This window comes from Hydra vulgaris, chromosome 08 (assembly GCF_038396675.1).
Source record: "Hydra vulgaris chromosome 08, alternate assembly HydraT2T_AEP".
NCBI lineage: Eukaryota > Metazoa > Cnidaria > Hydrozoa > Anthoathecata > Hydridae > Hydra > Hydra vulgaris.
Genome location: NC_088927.1, coordinates 37286625 through 37307350, shown reverse-complemented (window position 1 = coordinate 37307350; position 20726 = coordinate 37286625). Strand labels below are relative to the sequence as shown.

At 29.3% G+C, this 20726-nt stretch overlaps 1 protein-coding gene across 1 annotated transcript in view; it reads right to left on the bottom strand.

Annotated features, from left to right (window-relative positions):
* The window catches only part of LOC100212021 (eukaryotic translation initiation factor 3 subunit L), a 34570-nt gene extending 20161 nt beyond the window's left edge, over window positions 1–14409 (bottom strand). The window contains exons 1-4 of the mRNA XM_065803620.1: window positions 14090–14409; window positions 4750–4832; window positions 4636–4670; window positions 85–164 (exon numbers count right to left, since the gene is read on the bottom strand). Of these exons, the coding sequence (XP_065659692.1) occupies window positions 85–164; window positions 4636–4670; window positions 4750–4832; window positions 14090–14111 (220 nt within the window). The 5' untranslated portion in view covers window positions 14112–14409. The remainder of the gene's footprint in view (window positions 1–84; window positions 165–4635; window positions 4671–4749; window positions 4833–14089) is intronic.
* Window positions 14410–20726: the final 6317 nt, after the last annotated feature.

Sequence of the window (20726 nt, the reverse complement as noted above, 5' to 3'; positions counted from 1 at the left end):
ATGATTTTTTAAAATGAGATAAAAAAAAAGAAAAGAAATAAACTGTATTTGTTAACAAAAAAAAAAAAAAAAAAAAAAAAAAACCTCCATCAACAAGAGGTGAGATATCTTCAGCTTCAGGCCAGGCACTTTTCATAAAATACTGCTCTGTTAGCTTATTGAATCTAGGAAAAAAATAATTTTCATCTCTATTATAGAAATATATATAATATACTTTTTATAATAAATAAGATTTATTAATAAATAAGATTTTTTTCTTACTAGTAAAAATTTAAGCAACTTACAAAGCTTCTGTTGAAACATAGTTTCAACAGAAGCTTTGTAACAGAAGCTTTGTAACACAAGCTTTGTAGCACAAGTGATCAAGTTAAATTGATGTTGATTTTTTGTTAAAAACTCAGTCTTTATTTTACTAGATTTGTTTTCATTTTTAATTTAAAAACATTGAATAAACTTATTAGTTAAAAAAAAATTGAATAATTTTAAATTTTATCAATAACTTTAAAAAAACTTATGGAAGGTCAGAATTTGAAGATCTCAAATATCTGAAATATTTCTCATCTGTTGAATTACGCTATGTAAGAAATTTTCACTTTTGTTCTATTCCTGGGTTGAAAGTGTGTTTTCCTAACCCGTTAGGTCAAGAACAAAAAGGAAATCGCTGTTATTCCAGAAAACCAGGACAATGAAATTTGGAAAATCATGTTTCTATAATTCTCCTAAACACTCTAGAATGTTCAAGAAACTTCCAGAACTTTCTAGAAACTCTCAGAACTTCCTAGAACATAAAATAAAAGTATAAAAGCACAGGTATCTTGAACCAAGATTCCAATTTATGCTATTGCAGACAGGAAGGAAAATGATTCGTAGTTAAAGAGAAGTTATTTATTTGATATGGCATCAAGAGTTTGTTCATATCCAGCTGATTCATTCTGCTAAGTGTGTGGACAATTCTTAAAGACACGAGTGAAAAAGTATACCATGGAAGCAAGCCATATAATGTGCCAGGCCTACAAGGCATACTTGTAGTCAGGGACCAGGACAAATCTTGGGCACCGCATTTCACATGCGAATATTGCAAGAAAACACTTAAAGGTAAACTGAACAGTTGCTTCTCGCTTAGATGTATTTTAATTTATTTTCAGATAGTGAGGCAAACAATGGAGATATGGACTACAATTGCACAAATGAAGTTGGGGATAGAAAACTGTACTTCCCTAACTAGAAAAACATAAACAATTTAATTAGGGACCTCGGGCTTACGAAATCAAATGCTGAGTTTTTGATATCCAGAGTTTTTTGTTGTGAAGAGCAATCTGAAATAAGAGCCATTAATAGAACCTCATAAAGAGCTTATGCCACTGCTGCACATCAAGTTAGGTCGCATTAAGCAATTTGTCACTGCTCTTGACAAGGAGTCAACAGCATTTCAATATTTCCAAGATCGTTTCCCAAAGCTGTCTGAGGCTAAGGTCAGGACTGGTATATTCGTTGGACCACAGGCAAGCCCTTTCATCTAGATATATTGGACTTTGAACCTAGTTACTAAGGACAGTACAACGAAAACATGATGAGGGACTACATTTAGGGGCTACTTAGAGAGAGTGATTCACAGTACATCTAAAAAATCGTAAATCTAGAAAATCTAAATGTTTCTGAACCTTGAAGAGTGGTTTCCGACTGTATTTGTCTACTCCTTGTGCAATTTTTGTTTTTACCTCATCATAACAACGAAAATGAAAAAAAAATCGTTAAATTTTTCCAAAAAAACGGGTTTTCTTTGTGATGTTGTCTTGTAAGTAAAGTTTGTGCTTAATGAAGTCATTTTTTCACAATGGCTAAGTCCTTTGACTTTGCCCATTAGCCAATATTGTCATAGGTAAATTCTATATTGATCACACTAAACAGCTTGGCTCTAGCACCAGACACTGCTGACAAAAAGCTTAAAACTTCTGTCCTTTTCATTCTCATAATCAGATAATTAACTTTGCGACTCATTTTCTAGATTTTATCACAGTTTCTCTAAGTTCATACTGCACAACATTGCACAGCATAACATTGTGCACAGTTTCTCCATGTTCTGCTTTAGGTGGCTCGGACCATGCTGTGATCTGATAAACCTTTCATTGATTCAACATATCATTGCACTTCTTACTACTACTATAAGGCTGATTGGGATTTCATTTACAATTTTCTGATGATCTTTAAGCTTATGTCTTTTATCCCTATACTTAAAAATGTGCCTCATTTACAATGTTCTGGATATAGGCAGGAACATAAGCTTTTATTCCATTTTTGGTTTCAAGTCAAACCTCACTCTACCTAATGGTTTTCTCCTTTTGTGCAACTGCTATTTCTAATCAAAATCATTTCTTTTATCTTTTTCACATGAACATGTCTATGGAGAAAAAAACAGTTATGGATTAACTAATAATTAAGGATTAACTTGTTGTTTTAGAAAAAACAGATTAATCTTTAGTTATACATCCAAATAAATTGGGCTTTCGTTTCCAAGGTTATTTCTCACTTAAACTCTTCTACAGGTTGTGGTCCTGGTAAAACTCCTATCACAATATTACAAAAGTGTTTTTCAGAATTCTCTTTAATACAATCTAAACTATTAAATAAGAGAAATGAATCTTGTTTTCTTGTCTGCTAGAAATTAACATCTTTGGTTCCAATTTTTAAGAACTATGGAGATCACTCTAGCCCACCTAACTATCACTAAATAGTGAATTTCATAAGTACGAACTTGCGTAAGTGCCAACTAGCATAAGTGCAAAGCGATTGCAAAAACTGGTACAAGCACATACTGGAATAAGTACGAACTGGCATAAGTGCCCCGAAAGAATTTCCAAACACTGGCATAAGTGCGAATCAGTTGCAACAACTGGTGTAAATGTGAACTGGCATAAGTGCACCAAAAAAAAATCGTTAACATTGGCATAAGTGCAAACTGGCATAAGTGCAAAATGCCAATTCACACTTATGTTAATATTTGTAACTTTATTCAGTGCACTTATGCCAGTTTTTGTAACTGCTTCACACTTATGCAATGTTTGCAAATTCTTTTGGCGCACTTATGCACTTATTTGTGCAACGCTTTGCACTTATGCCAGTTCACACTTATTTGGCCACCTGTGATATTCCTGTTGATATGAGTGGAACACTATATTAATAAATGCAATACTCTTACTTTCGTTTTACATCTTCTCAGATTATCGAGTCTTTTATCAGACATTGAGTCTTTCGCTTTACATCTTCTCAGATTATCTTTCACTACTGACCTCCAATGGAAGCCACGTATACAACCCATTTCAAAATTTGATTTGTTTAGGTTATCTCTTTATTGTACTATTTTCTTTCTCCAGATTCGATAACTCCAAATTTTATAAATGTTATAAAATGTTACTCTTAACCTTGATAGTTCATCTTGTATGAGGTTACTTGTTACTGCAGGGTTCATAGCAGTTTTGAAAATCCATTTTCCCTGAGTTTTCTCTGATATTCCTATATTTTTAAGTATTTTTTCCCTGAGTTTGTGCAGTGGAAAGTATATATTTTTCCCTGTTTATGTTGAAGGATATATTACTTTCGCAACTGAATCCTTGTTCCTAAAACATATAGTTACTATAGTAATCCATTTATCTAAACATATAGCTGCTATATATTATAAATGTTACAAACATTGGCATAAGTGCGAATTGGCATAAGTGCGAACTGGCATAAGTGCGAATTGGCATAAGTGCGAACTTGCCAATTCGCCACTTATGCCAATTTGCACTTATGCCAATGTTTGCAAATTCTTTCGGCGCACTTATGCTAATTCGCGCTTGTGCCAGTTCGCACTTATGCCAGTTTTTGCAATTGGTTCGCACTTATGCCAGTTCGCACTTATGCCAATGTTTGCAAATTCTTTCGGCGCACTTATGCCAGTTCGCGCTTGTGCCAGTTCGCACTTATGCCAGTTTTTGCAATTGTTTCGCACTTATGCCAGTTCGCACTTATGCCGATGTGCACTTATGCCAATGTTTGCAAATTCTTTTGGCGCACTTATGCCAGTTCGCGCTTGTGCTAGTTCGCAATTATGCCAGTTTTTGCAAGTGATTCGCACTTATGCCAGTTCGCGCTTGTGCCAGTTCGCACTTATGCCAGTTCGCACTTATGCCAGTCGCACTTATGCAGATTCGCAGTTATGAAATTCGCACTTATTCAGTCGCCCCATTTTAAAGATTTTAAAGAAAAATACCCTGACTTTTCCAGGTATTCCCTGAATACCTGGAAAAGTCAGGTTATTAAAAAAAACTTAAAACTGAACTTTTCTACTTTTAAAACTAATTTACTAAAACAAGAAAAAGTTGCCAAAGCTTGTCATAAAAAATTTGTCATAAAAAGCTTGTAATAAAAAGCTTGTCATAAAAAATTTGTCATAAAAAAGCTTGTCATAAAAAGTTTGAAAATATTTGGCTATGAAATATAACCCAAAAATATAAATGATAAATAATTCAAAATAAATGATATAAATGAAATATGTATGATAAACAAGATAAAATGCAAAATGAGATAAAAATGAATCAAATTATAATAAAAAATCAAATGAGAAATACAAATGAGAAATGATATTAAACTTCATACCCTTCATCATAAATCTGCTGTATTTCATAGACATTCTAAAATAAAAAAAGTTAATAAAATTTTTAATATACTAATATTTAATAAATTTTGCTAGATTTTGAAATAACTACATACCCTATCACAAATTTGTTTGTAAAAATAAATAATGAATTTTTGCACAACTTCTGATACAACATATCCAGGAACCATTTGTTCCCCTAAAAAAAAAATTAAATGGTTTTTAATAAAAACTCTTTTGTCAAAAAACTTAGAAATTTAGCACATTTGCATTCATAACTTTATCTATTTCAGTACTATTAAGAAATGAAAAAGAAGAACTATTAAGAAATGAAAAAGAAGAAATGAAAAAGTGAAGAAAAAGAACTAGAATCAGAAGTGACAAACTATTGCAATTACAGTGTCTTACATTGATACAATACAATATTATAAATTAAAATATATTTATATTATCCTCTTAAAAATTTTTTGGAAATAGACTTAAAAAAGCCATTTAAAAATTAAAAAAAAAGTAAATAGTAAATGATAATTAAAACCAATATAAATCCTAAGATAAATTTCATTTTTAAATCTGATAAATTTCAATTATTTTTTTAACAAAAAAAGAACAAGTGCTCAACAATTGAGCCTAATGACCAATCAACAATCACCCATGATGACCATAGTGACTATAACTGTTATCTTTAATTCATGAATCTCTTCAAAAAAATAAAGATAAAGTATTAAACTTTTATGATATTAAGTAAATAAATTAATATACTTTTTTTATTTGTTACTCTCTAATTTTTTTAAAATAAAAAATCATTTTTAGTTGCAAAGCCGCAATTAAAAATTTAACAAATTTAACATTCATATATACAAATGTCAATAAAAGAAACAAATTTGTTTACATCAAACATTTTTAAAAATAGTTGAATAAAAAAAAAAAAGAAAGAAAATAAACATTCCGTAAGAGTATTTCTACATTTATTAAACATATAACTCGTTTTGTGGTAATTAATAGTATTGCAGTAGTTTAATGTTTATAATAAAAATTATTCTTTAAAAAATAAAAAATTAAAGAAAATTTTATGACGTCAAATTTATGTTATGCATTAAACATTTTTTTAATTCAAACAAGGCCTGTAACTACATATAGAGTAAATTAATTAGCATTACATTGCATTATAGAAAACATTGATTTGATTGTTAAAAAATGTAATATAATGTTAGAATTGTCAAGTGTTAAGGAAAACGTAGAAAAATCAATGGATTGTCTTTAGAAATGTAAAAATTTCAATGAATAATTCTTATCGTGCTATGGTTAGTATTAAGACAACATTTTGTGTCGAAAAATAATTTTATAAGATTAAGTAACTGAACAATAGGTAACCAGGTAATATAAATTTATTATTGAAATTACAGGGTAAGGACTTATAAATGTCCGATAGTTTTTGTGTAGAAAAACTAGAGGACTGTTTTGATTTATAAAAAAATCATATTTTTCTGAAAGCTACATTAATAGAGTAAAACCAGGTCAAACCGCACACCATATCATCATTCAGCACACTGATCAAAATTATCAAGTAAAAACTAAACGGATATGGCTATGAGAAAAATAAAATAGTTTCAAACACATAACTATCTCCTCTATTCGAATTGATAAAATTATATGCCAATTCAACTCCATTTTTTTTAAAAATAAAACTTTAATGGGGAGATAAAATTTTTTAAATACTTTTTATTGTTGCAAACAAAATAGCGCTTGAACCGAAACTGACATAAAATTTTAGCACTATCTTGTTGGAAATTTAATTTTTATTCTTATAGTATAATTTTTATGCAGTTAGAACAAAAAGTTAAATAAAAAATCGAAAAAGTAAAAAAAACTATTTTTTCTGAGAAAACCGCACACTCGATTAATTACTTAGTTTAGTTTTTTGCAAGTGAATAAGCGCCTATCTTTATCTAATTAACTAAATGCTAATTCCGGTTTAATTAAAAATGAACTATAATGTTATTTGTTCATATAATCATCTTTTACTCATTAAAAACCAATTATTATATTATTCCTCAATATAATCATCACTCACTCAATTCAATTTAACTCACTTACTTTAACATGTGAACTAAAAAAACAAAAGCATACAAGGACGATAATATACTAGCTGCATTAACTGATATGAAAGAAAATAAAACATCATGAGAAAAGCTGCATTCAAAACATGGCATTCCAGTCTCAACCCTCAAAGATCACAAAAATAACAACAAAGGCTTCCATGGCTCAGGTACAACAACGGTACTCTCAAATAAAACAGAAAGATTGATGGTGCATGCGCTCTAACTTGGTGACTGGGGTTATGGTTTAACCTGAAATGAAATCCTAGAATTTGTATGCTAACTTAAACACGAAGATCAATTGCATTTATTCAAAAATGGCAAGCCTGGTAAAGACTGGTTTTATGCCTTTATGAAGAGATGGTCAAAAGAAATTTCAACAAGAAAAATGGATAACTTAGCATCTAAAAGAGCCACTTCTTGTACGCCAGAAACAATTGATCATTATTTTGAATGGGTAGCCAACATCAACAGACTGGCAAACTTTTGGGTTGCATATTTGGAATTATGATGAAACAGGTTTTTCAGGTGATCAATGCAAAGCAACCATAGTGTGTCGAAAAGGGACAAGACGTGCATTTAAACTTACTGGTAACAATTAAAAAATTCATTATACTGCAAACAATTGCTGTAACGTTGATAGGTATTTTTCACCACCATTTATGACATACAAAGCCAAAAGAAACTTTTGTCCTAACAGGGCAAGAGATGGTTTAATTGGCACCAAATATTCAATTTCAAAATCAGGTTGGATGGAGCATGATACGTTTATTAAATGGCTGAAAGAAGTATTTATACCTGAAACTGAGCAAATTGGTAGTATTCATATTTTAGTATTAGATGAGCATACAACTCACATAACTTTGGAAGCAGTATTATACATAACTTTGGAAGCGGTATATATAATATAAGCGGTAAAACATAATACAATCTTGATTTGTCTACCAGAGAATTCTTCACATATTCTACAACCATCAGATAGAGGTGTCTATTGTCATGTCAAACAAGCATAGAAAGAAATTCTTAAAAAGTATTACAAAGACTCAAAATGTAAGAATTAAGATAAACAAAATTTTCCACCATTGCTCGCACTGCTGAACGAGAGTGGTTAATGTCTTACATGCTTGCATGCAATTGCTGGTTTCCAGTACACTGGCTTATTTCCACTTGATAAAAACAACATAAATCATAAGGCATTAGCAATCACACAAACGTTTAATCCACCTTAATTAACTTTAAAAGTTTACACAGCACCTACACCATCTTGCTCAGACACAGCTTCATTATCTTCAACAGCCGCCGCAGCACCTACTCCAACTACACACCGATGACCATCTTTCTCAACTACACCAGCTTCAAGTTTTGATAGGTATCAAGCATGTGTTGAGCGATGCAAAACCGGATCTAGATAGAGTTGAAGCAGTTTTTTCAAGCCAGAAATCAATTGCATGTTAAGATATCAAAGCAGTGCAACATGTTAAAACTTGGTGGAAAATGTATTACAGAAGAAAATGTAATCGAGTTCGTCAAACAAAAGGTGAAAGCAACAAAGGAAGCTGTTAAAGTTGCTAAACTTAACGCAAAGCGTAAACTCTTTATGCTTTGCGTTAAGCCACACAACTTTTTTTTTTACATTTAATATTTTCGATAATTTTATAATTTTTTTTTTAACATATATTTATATTATCTTATGTAGTTTTTTATTACCTATCTAATAAAAAAAAATGAAAAATAAAAAAATTATTTAATTTTTATTGATAAGTGTGCGGTTTGACCTGGTTTTACTCTGTATAATGCAAAAACTAATTGATTTCAAATCTTTCTCCTTTTTCTTTGATCTAAATTCTCTTGGAAAAGTAATCACAGCTGGCATGGAGGACTGGCATGTCAGGAATTTCATTCCAAATTTTGACTAAAAGAACCTTTGAAATCATTAAAATTACTGCATTTCACATTTTTCAGTTCTTACAAAATGTAATGAAAGATGCAAAGAAATCCAAAAGATTTAAATCTGGAATGCTGGCGGGCCATTCTGACACCTGAATGATACAAGTGAAATTTTTCTCACCATACTTGAATGGTTTTTGCTATATGTTGCAAGGAGAGAATCTTGCTGAAAGGTATATGGACAATTACTAAATATTTTATCCGCATGAGATGGTTACATAACAATTATATAATCTGGTGATTGGCTACACAAGCAATAACTAAATTTAAAACTAAATAGTTTAAAGGATGGAATGCTTTAATTTAAAAAAAAAACTATTTTTAATTTACAAGCAATATAAATAAATATTTTATAATACTTAAATATCAGCGGGAGAAAATCTTCATATTTTAAAGCAATAATCCATCTTATACACAATTCAGAATTCTTAAGAGGAAATTTCTTTTATTTAGATTGTGAATTTCTAAGGCTCATGCAGGATTCCCGCATAGTCTCTGGGACCAGCATGGAAATAATATATATATATATATATATATATATATATATATATATATATATATATATATATATATATATATATATATATATATATATATCTATATATATATATATATATATATATATATATATATATATACATATATATATATATATATATATATATATATATATATATATATATATATATATATATATATATATATATATATATATATGTATATATATATGTATATATATATGTATATATATATGTATATATATAAGTATATATAACTCCTAATATAATTTAACCAATACAATAAAAAATTTATGTCAAGCAAAATAACAACTTCAAAAAAAGTTTTTATTTCTGAAAAGATTTGTAACAAAATATTACAAAAAGTAGTGCTAAATAACATAATATATATCTATATAATAATATTGAACTTAATAGTAGGAGAAGTAGTAGTGCCCTTTCGAGCCTGTTTGACACAGAACTCTTGGCAGCCATTGCAACCAAGGTAATGACGAGAAAGAGTTGCAGCAGCTTTGTTTTATAAGAAAACGTGAACGAAAGTGTATGCAAATATCTAAGGTACGTAAACATCAAATTATGTATTGTTAAAACATACTAAAACATATTTCAAGTTTTACAGTTTTACTTTTGCTTAAAAATTGCATTGCGTCAACCTCTTCTTAATTTTTGATCTACAGCATTATTTTTTCTAAGAAAATTTTTTATATAGTTTTAAAATTTCTATCGTCAACGTTCCAGCATGGCCAAGTGGTTAGCGCATTGAGCTTCTGAACAAAAAAGCCGTGGGTCGAATCCAACCACTGGCAACCTTTTTTTAAATTTTTTTTTAGATTTTAATATACAAAATACTTGTGAAGTTTTATAAAGACTATATACAAACATATCTAACGATATTATACACTTTAACAAACAAAAAGATTTTTAAAAGCTAAAAATGCTAAAATCACTAAAAAACCGAGGGATATTCGTTGTGTATGTGTAATGATTGAGATACTTATGTTATTTTAGTTTTACATTTCAAGTTTTTTTACAACTAAGTTAAGTTGGTGCAGGAAAAATGAGCATACAACATGTTAATATATCGAATATAAAATCTATAAAACTGTAAAGTTGTTTTGTTTTGTATTTTAAATAACAAAAATTAAAAAATAAAGCAAGCTGATTTGAACATGCCATGCAGCGACCTCAACTTTTTTTAAACAGTAAGGGGGTTTAAAAAGTTTTATATAAGAATATAATTGAAAATTCTAATATTATACTTAAAAAGCATTTTATTAAATTAAATACTTTTAAAAGTTATCAAAGAAATTTAGAATTTTACAGCTATTTTACCATGTCTCTATTAGACATTCTAAACCGAGTTCGCAACAACGACAGAATTTTGATAACCATCAAAATAGTATTATACTCCATATCGTGTATAATAAATCTATAAAAATGAGAAAACTTGTGAATTTTATTTGAACAAATATAAAAACTGTTTTGCTATACAAATATTTTTTTGCTATAAACATTGCTATAATTATTATAGATATATACTATAATAAAAGTTTTGCTATAAATATTGTTATAAGCACAGCAAGATCGAAAAATATTCAAAATTTATTATGGGAGATCTTTAATCCCCCAAAACAACACTGATGACAGCGCACTAAACCACTGAGCTATCAATGATATGTGTTTAGGAGAAAAACAAACCTAATTATAAATCTTTTATAAGCTCTAGGTATGCTGAAAGGGAGTGTATGTTAAATTTTTTCTCTTAAAGCAATTTTCTTAAATGAATTATTTTACGTAAAAATATTGAAGTAAACAAATCATAGGTACAGAAGGTCCGGAAAGCTAGGATATATATAAGGAAAAAGTATAGAAAAGGTCAGTGTGGAATAGACCAACAAAGACATATTTTTACGGGTCAGATCAGCTAGTATATGTGTGTGTATATATATATATATATATATATATATATATATATATATATATATATATATATATATATATATATATATATATATATATATATATATATATCTTAAAATATAGTTATTTTTGTTCTTCAGAAAAAAATAATTTGTAAATAATGTTTTTTATAAAACTGTTTTACTAGTGTCTGGGCTTTCCTGTTTTGGATATTTTTAACATAATTGTATAATTTTCTTGATATTGTCAACTATCTGCAGACTTGTTTTTATTATATTTGTGGTCACTTCATTGGGTCAAAACAGATATTATTGGGTGGGACCAAGTAATGAACTAGATATGCTAGGTACTTAGGGATCTAAAAGATTTTAATATCACAAGATTTTATCAAATATCATATATTAACTCTTTTAATGCAGTAAGCCACAATCATGGTTTTTCCCTTAAAGTGCAGCAAGCCACAATCATGGCTTTTAAAGTTATCTTAAAAACTCTGATCTTTAAAGCTAAAATATTGGTTTTGTGATTTATAAATAGAACCACTAAACAAGGCATAATTTTTTTTTTTTTTGATATTTTATTTATAAATGTTTTACTGTGAAAAAAATCACTTGTTTTTTATTGTTTTTGTTTTTTAAGTTAAATTTTTCTTAAAATTTTAGAGACTGAATGATATATTTTAATATATATAAATAATAACTAGTCTTTGACGCAATAAAAAATCTTAAATGGTCTTTGAAAAAAATATAAAAACTAATACTAAACATAAAGAATGCCAAAATTAACAAATTTATAATTCGTTTTTGCTATCTTTAGATTTGTTAGAAAAAACCATTATTAAGAAAAGTTAAATTTTACTTCTTACTATTTATTAGGTTGAACATATTTTAATTACAGAATAAAAAATTAAAGTTTGTAGTTTTTTATGTTTTGGCTATGAAGCCAAAACATAAAAAATGATGGTTTAAAGTTGCGAAAGGTGCCTTAAAAGGATTTGTAAATTTTTTAGACAATAGCGACTTATCACCATGTATAATTCCTTGGTATTGTGAAAACCATCTTCACATTTTTTCCATACTTATTTTGTTTTAAAAAAAAAACTACAGTTAGTTTAAGCATTTTCTGACCATCAGAGCAATGTGAAAGTTTAAAAGCAGTTCTGCAAGTTGCATTCTGTAAAAAAACCATCATAAAACAAATATACATACTTATACTTTTCAGCAAACTTCTTAATGGACCATGGATATTTTTAACTTATCTAGTTAGTAAACAATGGTTTGAAAATAATTTTAAATTGTAAATCTAATCCACTGCATTATTTTCTAGAACAACAGATTTTTTGGGTTATCCACTTTTAACAAATATTTTAGAACCAGTTACAAAACTATGCTTCATTGTTGACCAGCTTACCAACATAAATACTGCTTGACTTAATGCAGAAGAAAATGTGATAGTGGTGTAGTGGTAGAGCGCTTGCTTCATAAGCAAAAGGTTCCGAGTTCAATCCCCACCATGTCCCTGGTAGTACCGTGCTCAACTTGTTTTTCTGCGCAGCGGCCTTGTTTGTCAGGGTTCATGTTTCAGAGTTATAGAGTTGAGAGAGGGTTATAACCACAATTAAGTAGCCTCTTTGTCTGTAGAGGCCTTCTGGGCCTTGGGGAGGTGAATTAACAAAAAAAAATGTCTTAAATCAGCAATAAATAACACACTTATCCTAGAGACAGAATATACAAGATTACATAATATAAATAGTGATGATCTAATGGGAATGTTTAATGATGCCAAAGGTAGATCCCCTGATGCAGAAATATATTCTATAAATATAAATCATTACAAAATAAGATCAAAAAAGAATGGGACTGTTGATTATCTGGAAAGTCTTGATAAATTCTAATAAGAAAAGTTAGTTAAGTGGTCTTGGGAAAGGACATGTAAAAAAGAAATTGCTTACAGCATGCTTAAATTAGAGCTGAGATTTCGAAAAGACTTTCAAAAAATGGATGAAAAGAAAAAAAGTTAGAGAAAAAGCTGCCTATAATAACACTATATCTTACTGGGAAAAGGATGAAACATATAATGAAGCAGCTGACTATGAAATAAAAAAAAAAAAGACCCAGCATGCCCTGTTGCCAGATATAAAAATTTGCGTTAAGATAAACATATTTTTGACCACAGTTTCTTCAACAAATTCATATATTTAAAAATTGTTACTTAAAACCTCATAACTTTTTTTTGAATTGTCCGATTTTGATAATTTTTTCAACTTTTTAATTATTGCATTAATGCTCTTTCCAATGTTATATAACAATTAATACAATATTTAATCATTAAAAAAAATATTGAATCATTTAAAAAATTATACATCACATACCTAGCTTAGGTCCTTACACTTTAATGATTTTAATTGAATAACATTAATTTGACACTCATTTGTTTGCAGACAACACTGAGGTGTTGTCTGAAAAGAATTTTGTGTCAAATTAAAAATAAAATTTCAAAATGTTGGAGAAGCCTTAAGAGTGGTTTAGTCAAAATGGTCTTATGTTAAAGGCAAGTAAGTTAATTTCAATGCTTATTAAATTATCTAAATAAATAAATAAAAATACAATTAACCTAAGTTTTTCCTAACCTGAACATAGATTGAATGATTTGGCATTTAAACTATGTGAAATTGAAATATCTAGGTTATAATTTTTTGAGTTTTAAACAGTATATTTTATATATTGAATATATTAAATATATTAAATTATACATTAAATAGTATTGATATGGTAAATTAACAAAATTGATTATCAATTAAATAAATTTATTAGCAAATAATTTTAAAAAGCACCTAATTACTAACCATATTAAAAATCTGTGAATCAAAGATGAAAACTAATTCGCGTCGGACAAAATATTTTTAATAAATCATCAAATGTTATCAGTTTATAATCAAATATATCAAGAAAACAATGATTTTAAAATTAAATTACCTAATTCATCATCAATAATCATTTTTTTCTTTTCTTCTTTGAGTATTCTTCTTTTGTGTAAAGTGGAGTTTTAGTGTTGTGAAAAACTCAATGAGGACTAAGGTTAAAACGTGTGTAAAAGAACCCTTTTGACGTGATTGAAGTGGTAGATGCCGTTGTTGTTGCCGATGTTGATAAAACGAAAAAAAAACACTGGCATTCGTCTGAACTGTGGTGTGAAAAGTATTAGAATCAAAGCAAAAAATTAACCCAAGTTTACATTTTTAATCATTATATTAGACACAAATCACTTTTTTTTTTCTATGTTAGAAACAAAATCCATCAGTATTTAGTAAAACCCCCTTTTGCCTTAACAAGTCGTTCTCAAACCTCTTTGGCATTCCAGAAATCAATATTTGGCAGATTTCCTGCATCTCTGTACCCGTCTATTAGTGCATTGATCAGAGCTACTCTTGTTATTGGTTTTCTGGCTGCAATTCTGCGCTTAACAATCATCCAAAAAATTTTAATAGGATTCATGTCAGGCGATGAGGCAGACAATCCAACACTGCGACGTTGTTTCGCTGTAGATACTGCTTGATGAAACGGGCTGTTTGACAAGGTGAACCGCCTTGTTGGAATATTGCTACCCAGTTAGAAAACAATTTAAAAGCTCTGGTAGCAGTTTTTTTAGCAACACCTTGATATACTATTGCTGTCTTATTGTGCTATAACAGTCTTCTATATACAGTCTACATTATGGACTGGGATCATAAATGCTGTATGCTTCACAGTTTTTACCAGACAGTCGGGAAAGTATTCCTAACCAGAATAACATCGAACGTACTGGCTCTTGTTGTCAAAGAACTAAAATATTGACTTATCACTAAAACACACACATAAATCATTTGCCGAATGTTTATAGAACAACGTACTGAATGTCTGTTCATCTTAAATTAAATAGTTAAACTCTATAAGATAGTTTTAAATTTAAAAGAGTTTTAATCCATCCAAAATTACTTAGTTATCTTTTTCCAGCCTTCTTTACTCCAACCCTTTTGCAGGACTGCCTACTGTAAACGGCGAGTCTTCTGCTTCTCATTGGGCAAATATCTTGCAACGTCAGCAAGCAGTGTAGCCAGTCTAGATAAGGTGGTGTCAAATGCAGCGCACAGAAGCTTTCTTGAAAGGTTGTTTAATCACATCCTGGAACTGTTTCTTGGTTTATCTATGCAATGTTTATGTTTTCTCTATAATATAGCCAAAATTTTGATAAATAAGAGCGCCAAGCAAAGTTGTTGTTCCAGGCGGCATGACGGCGGCTCTGTTTTTTATAGGTATAAACGTAACAACAATACGTTACTTACCAACTTTATATGAAAGTATTCTCTAAATAAATCAAATTGTTCCCCGATAGCATTTTTTTATAGTAACTGAAATTAAAAAGGAAATCAAATCAGAGTTACTCTATTAAATAAATTAAATATATTATGATAACCGTCAAATAAGAAAAAAATCGTTGTGATTCTTAAATTTTTCACACCACTGTATTTTCCGTATCAAATAGCTCGCTTTCATTTAGCACAGCTAAAATGAGAAAAGTGATCAAGAAGGTATGAGTTTTTTCATACTCCATGAACCTATGAATCAACTTATGTTTTGGTAAAGTTTGTATGAACTATATAAAAATTAAATTTGTATATTTTTGTTTTATTACATATATATTTTACAAATATTTTTGTAAATACATTGAATACAATGTGATTGCAAGTAATGATTCAAACATCACAGTTAATATAACTATATAAAAATTATTTAAATTGTTTTTTAATGTAGAACTATTTTTTTGTTGATATTTTTATGTTTATAGAACTAATGTTTTCATCGAAACCCCTAAAAAAACTTGTTATTCTAAGCTCCTTGATAGTTACAGTTTATATATATATATATATATATATATATATATATATATATATATATATATATATATATATATATATATATATATATATATATATATATATATATTATAATTTTATTTAGGTATCAGAGCACCGCGGATAAGCATTTAATAGGAAGTTTAAGCCTTCTTCCTAACCAATGTCGCAAAACTTGCCTAAAGTTAGGGTTTGAATCACGGCTGCATAATATTAGTTAAACTACGGCTGCATAAAACTAGATGTTGGTAGAATTAAGGTACCTTATTTTTTTGTTAATTAGAGTGAAATAATATATATATTTATCTTAAACCATATGTTAGTTTTTTTTCAGCTCAGTATTTGCATTTGACAAAAGGTTTTCAATTGTCGTTAAGAAGCAGAACAAGTATTTGTCATCAAACATCATAGTTTTAAAGCTGTTTAGAAGCTATTTAGAAGGTTGTTTATATAAATTAGAAAAAAAATTGAGCAAGTACGGAGCCTTGGGGTTTTCAAGCGGTTTTAGGAACAGTGAAAGGTCGTTAAGAAACTTTCAAATGAAGTTTTTGGGCAATGAATTCTAGATGCAATACCAGCACCAATGTTGGAAAAGTAATTGTTGAACCGCTTTAGAGATATCACTCTATTCACATAATTCTTTTTTTTTATTCGTTATCCTAGAAGAAATTTTGTTAGAATTAACTTTTTACCAATTATTTCCTTCATAATGTTTTTTTATCATATTTTTTTAAAAATGTCCATTTAATTCTTGTAGTTGGCTGGATTAATATATATATATATATATATATATATATATATATATATATATATATATATATATATATATATATATATATATATATATATATATATATATATTAACATCTTTGCTTCCAACCAGGCTGCAAGCAACCACTATTAGAGTTGGAAGTAACTGGAAGAGAAAAGATGAAGTTTAGAGAGCAAGATAACGATTGACAGACGACTTAAAAGATTGCAAATTATATGAATCAGAAAAACAAGATGAAGGAAGCAAATTCCAAAGAACTGATATTCGAGCAAAAAAACTAGACGAATAAGCGTTTTTGGAGCACTTAGGAACAGTCACAGAAAAAGGATGAGACTTAATAGAATGACAAGTAACACGAGAATGAATTTTAGTAATGGCACAAGAGTCGCTAGCTCTTAAGCGCAGTGACCATTATAGTATTTGCAGAAAAGAGAAAGAAAGCAATATTACAAGTGATAATGGTTTTCCAAGAAAGTAAGAGTTAACCCAAGAAAATGAAGGGTAGATGACTCATTGAGTACATTATTGTTCATAAATATAGGAAAATCTAAATTATTGCAATAACGATTGGCAGAAAAAAATTGAGTTTTATCTAAACTAAAGTTCACCAGCCACTTTGAGCCCCATGCCGTAGCAGAAGTGAGATCTTTTTCAAGCTCAAATACCCCCTCCAAGCAATCAGAGAGTGTTGGCTTCTTATCATGACAAGAAGAAATGGTTATATCATCAGCAAACAATGCCTACCTTAGATATGAGAATATCTAGAAGATCGTTAATGTAAACTAAAAAGAGTATAAGGCCAAGGATCGAATTTGAGGAACCCCTGAAATTACAGAAAATGAAGAAGAGTGCTGTCCATCGAGGACAACTGTTATACTACGATTGGAAAGGAAGAATTTAATAATCTTAAAGATGTCACCTGATACACTGTAAGAAGAAAGCTTATGGAAAAGACCAGCATGTCAAACTATATAAAAAGCTTTAGAAATGTCAAGAGCGATGGCCTTAACCTCTCCACCTTTATCTAATGCACAATAAAACCTATCGCTTATTACTGTTAGCAAATCAGCTGTAGAACAACAAGATCAAAATCCATATTGATGATCAGATAGTAAGTTATTAGATTCAAGATTAGAGGTTAAGTGTTTGTTAACTGAAGATTCAAAAACCTTGCTTATGATAGGTAGAAGACTAATAGGGCGGTAGTTAGACGAATCAGATCGCTCTCCAGAAATTTTGAAAGTAGGGATAACAGATGCTGCTTTCCATCTGGCTGGAAAACAAGACTCTGATAAGCACTTGTTTAATAGTTTTGAAAGTATAGACGATAGCCTCGGAGAACACATCTGCAAGACTATAACAGGCATGTTTTCCGAACCACAAGCTGTAGAAGAATCTAAGCAGAAAATCACTTAGATACTGAAGCTGGAGTGATGGAAATGTCAAGCAATGGATCAACCTGTTTGACGACTAACTCAGATAGAACATAACTAGTGGAACCAAGAGATGATATCAATGAAAAGTTCTTAGCAAACAATTCAGCTTTGTCTTTAGGTGAGGTGACAAAGTCAAAACCATACAAGAAAGGTGGCATAACAAGTTTGCCATTATTATTGATACTATTAAAGATTCTCCTGAAATCATGAGAGTCTAATTTTTGTGATGGAATACGAGATTTCATGACCTGAGAATAGCGGGATTTTGAACCCGCTATTCTTAGGTCATGAAATCTCGTATTTCATCACAAAATAAATAAACAGACGTCTGTTTTCTGGAGAATTGTTTTGCTGATAGATATGGAAGTAACGGTTTCGATTGGAAATTGCAGCAGCACAATTTGAGTAAAACCATAGCGACGAGTGAGGCTTGACCTGGAATCGTCAAGAGGGAATAAAAGATACTATGCAAGCCAAAAATCCATGAAGTTATGTAAGAGGTACATTTTTCAGCAGGAAGACGAAATATTTCCACCTAAGGGCCATCACAAAGGAAATCACAGAAAGAGTCATAGTGAGCTTTAAGGTAGTTGTAGGTAATTTTTTGGATATTTTAAGTAAAATATTTGTTTTTAGAATTTTTTTATTTCTTGCGTGATCTATGAACAATTTATTACAGTTATTACTTTTCTTTTTGATTTGAAAAACTCTCATTTAAAAAGTGTTTGGATATGAACATAATAACGGGTTAGAGAGAGCATACTGTTAGCTCAAGTAAGATAATACAATTGTTTTTACCAAAATTAGCTTTCATCAAGATATACTTCAAGATACCTTATATATTTTGACAGAAGATATTTTTTTCCGTTAATTTTAATTTTAATGTTATCAATAGTTTTTTTGAGGGGAATGAAAAATAATGTATTCAATTTTATTGACATTCAATGAAATAAGATTACTATTAAACCAGTTACATAAGCGATGAAGATCTTGATTAACTTTTTTACAAAGAGTCGTAAGTGGTTTGTTGATATATAAAAGATTGGTATCGCCAGCATAATGGTGTACCATAGAATTTTTTAATGAACAAGATAAATTATTTATATATAATCAAAACAATAAAGGCCCAAGATTGAAACCTTGTGAAATACGCCATACTTAATTACTTTATGAGTGGATTCAAATCCATTAGTTGAAACAAACAGTGTGCGATCCCAAATGTATGAATAAAACCAATGATTAGCAATACCGCGAATTCCGTAGTAGTTTAACTTATTTATTAAAATGTTGTGATCAACCTTATCAAAAGTTTTTTGAAGATCTATGAATACACCAAAAGCAAAGGAACCTTTGTCAATTGTACCACGAATCATTTCAGAATGCTTATAAGAGCATTAGAAGTGGAATGATTTGAGCAAAACTAAACTGTCAAAGATGAAAACAAGCAGAATTATTCAATAAGTTGTGAATACAAGAATGCATAAGTTTTTCTAAAAGTTTGATGACATTTGATAATAATGAAATTGGTCTGTAGTTATTACATTCAAGTATTGAGTCTTTTTTATGAATTAGGAATAACAGAAGCGGTTTTTAAAATATAAGGGAATATTTTAAAAATAATTAAATAGTTCAGAAAGAACAGAAGAGATGTCATTTGCAAGAGCTTAAAAAATAGGAATGAAGTTAAGTTCTGAAGCCTTGCTATCATTAAAAGAAAAAATAATAGATAATACTTCGTTTTTGTTTGTAGATTTTATGAATATTGATTTAAGATTAGGATCTTTAAGATATTAAAGTCAGTATTGGATGAATGAATATTTTTCTGTAACTCTTCTGGAACTAAAATAAAGAATGAATTAAAAGATTCTGAAATTGGTTTGTATAACATGGAGTTGTTAGAAGATAATCAGGAAGGATATGAGTTACCTCTCAAACTAATGTTTAAAAGATTCCTAATACCGTCCCATCATGATTTCAAATTTTAGCATTATCAGAGAAGAACTTAGAGGAACGTAAAAAGAAGTAAAAAGCACTTACTACAACGGGTGAGAGCAACAAGTAAGTTTTAATATGTTTTATAAGATTTTTCTAGACTGAGTTTGTTATTAGGATTCTTTGCTTTAAGAAATTTGTTTACTATTTTATTCCGTATTTGAATTGAAGTCAGGATTCCTCGTGTTATCCAAGGTTTGACACCCCTAGATAAGCAACAATTGATGACTATTTTGTAATAGGTTTATCTAAAAGTTGAAACTTGTGAAAAGCTCTTAAAATTACTTATTAGTCTTTGTCGACGTTGATTACATTACTCCAGCTAATTTTTGAAAAATCACTACATAATTTTTCGCAATTTGTTTTTATTAAATTCCGACAAAAAATGCAGCTTTTACGAGGAATAATTTTGGTTCTTGGATGCATGTATTAAAAATTGAAATGAATGATATAATACCTTAGAAAATTACCAGAAAAAATATTTGTAGAAGTTGCATTACAAAATATGTTATCAATTAGAG